The 522-nt window shown below is 64.4% G+C and overlaps 1 protein-coding gene across 1 annotated transcript in view; it reads right to left on the minus strand.

Moving 5' to 3' along the window:
• ARAP1 (ArfGAP with RhoGAP domain, ankyrin repeat and PH domain 1) overlaps window positions 1-522 on the minus strand; it is a 23,990-nt gene that overhangs the window by 4,812 nt on the left and 18,656 nt on the right. Inside the window, 2 exon segments of the mRNA XM_035339577.1 lie at window positions 94-236; window positions 344-508. Of these exon segments, the coding sequence (XP_035195468.1) occupies window positions 94-236; window positions 344-508 (308 nt within the window).

Genomic DNA, 522 nt, shown 5'->3' on the forward strand with positions numbered 1-522 from the left:
GGGAAGGGAAGGGAAGGGAAGGGAAGGGAAGGGAAGGGAAGGGAAGGGAAGGGAAGGGAAGGGAAGGGAAGGGAAGGGAAGGGAAGGGCTCACCCGCACTTCCTTGTAGAGCCGCAGGCAGGTGTGGTTGAGGATGAAGTAGCGGTCGTGGAAGCCGGTGCTGAGGCCGAGCCCCAGCAGGTTCCTCTCCTCCCGAAACTTCATCATGCCGTGCTTGCAGTCGCCCACTCTGCTGGCTGGGGAGGGGACACACACATCTGAGCAGCTCCAGCCCCCCAGGATGGGTGCGGGCAGACCCAGACCCCCCTTCCCACCCCCGTGTCCCGCTGCCTGCCGCCCTCACCGAGGTAGATGAGCATGTTCTCCATGGAGAGCTGCTTCTTCACCACCAGGTAGCTGTCGGTGCCCAGGCAGTGCAGGATGGGCAGCACTTTCTCGGAGTAGTGCAAGGGCCGCTCTGTCAGGGACACGCAGGGCTTGGGGACACGCACAGGGGTCCCTGGGGAGCGTCAGGCACTGGCC

This window comes from Oxyura jamaicensis, chromosome 1 (assembly GCF_011077185.1).
Source record: "Oxyura jamaicensis isolate SHBP4307 breed ruddy duck chromosome 1, BPBGC_Ojam_1.0, whole genome shotgun sequence".
NCBI lineage: Eukaryota > Metazoa > Chordata > Aves > Anseriformes > Anatidae > Oxyura > Oxyura jamaicensis.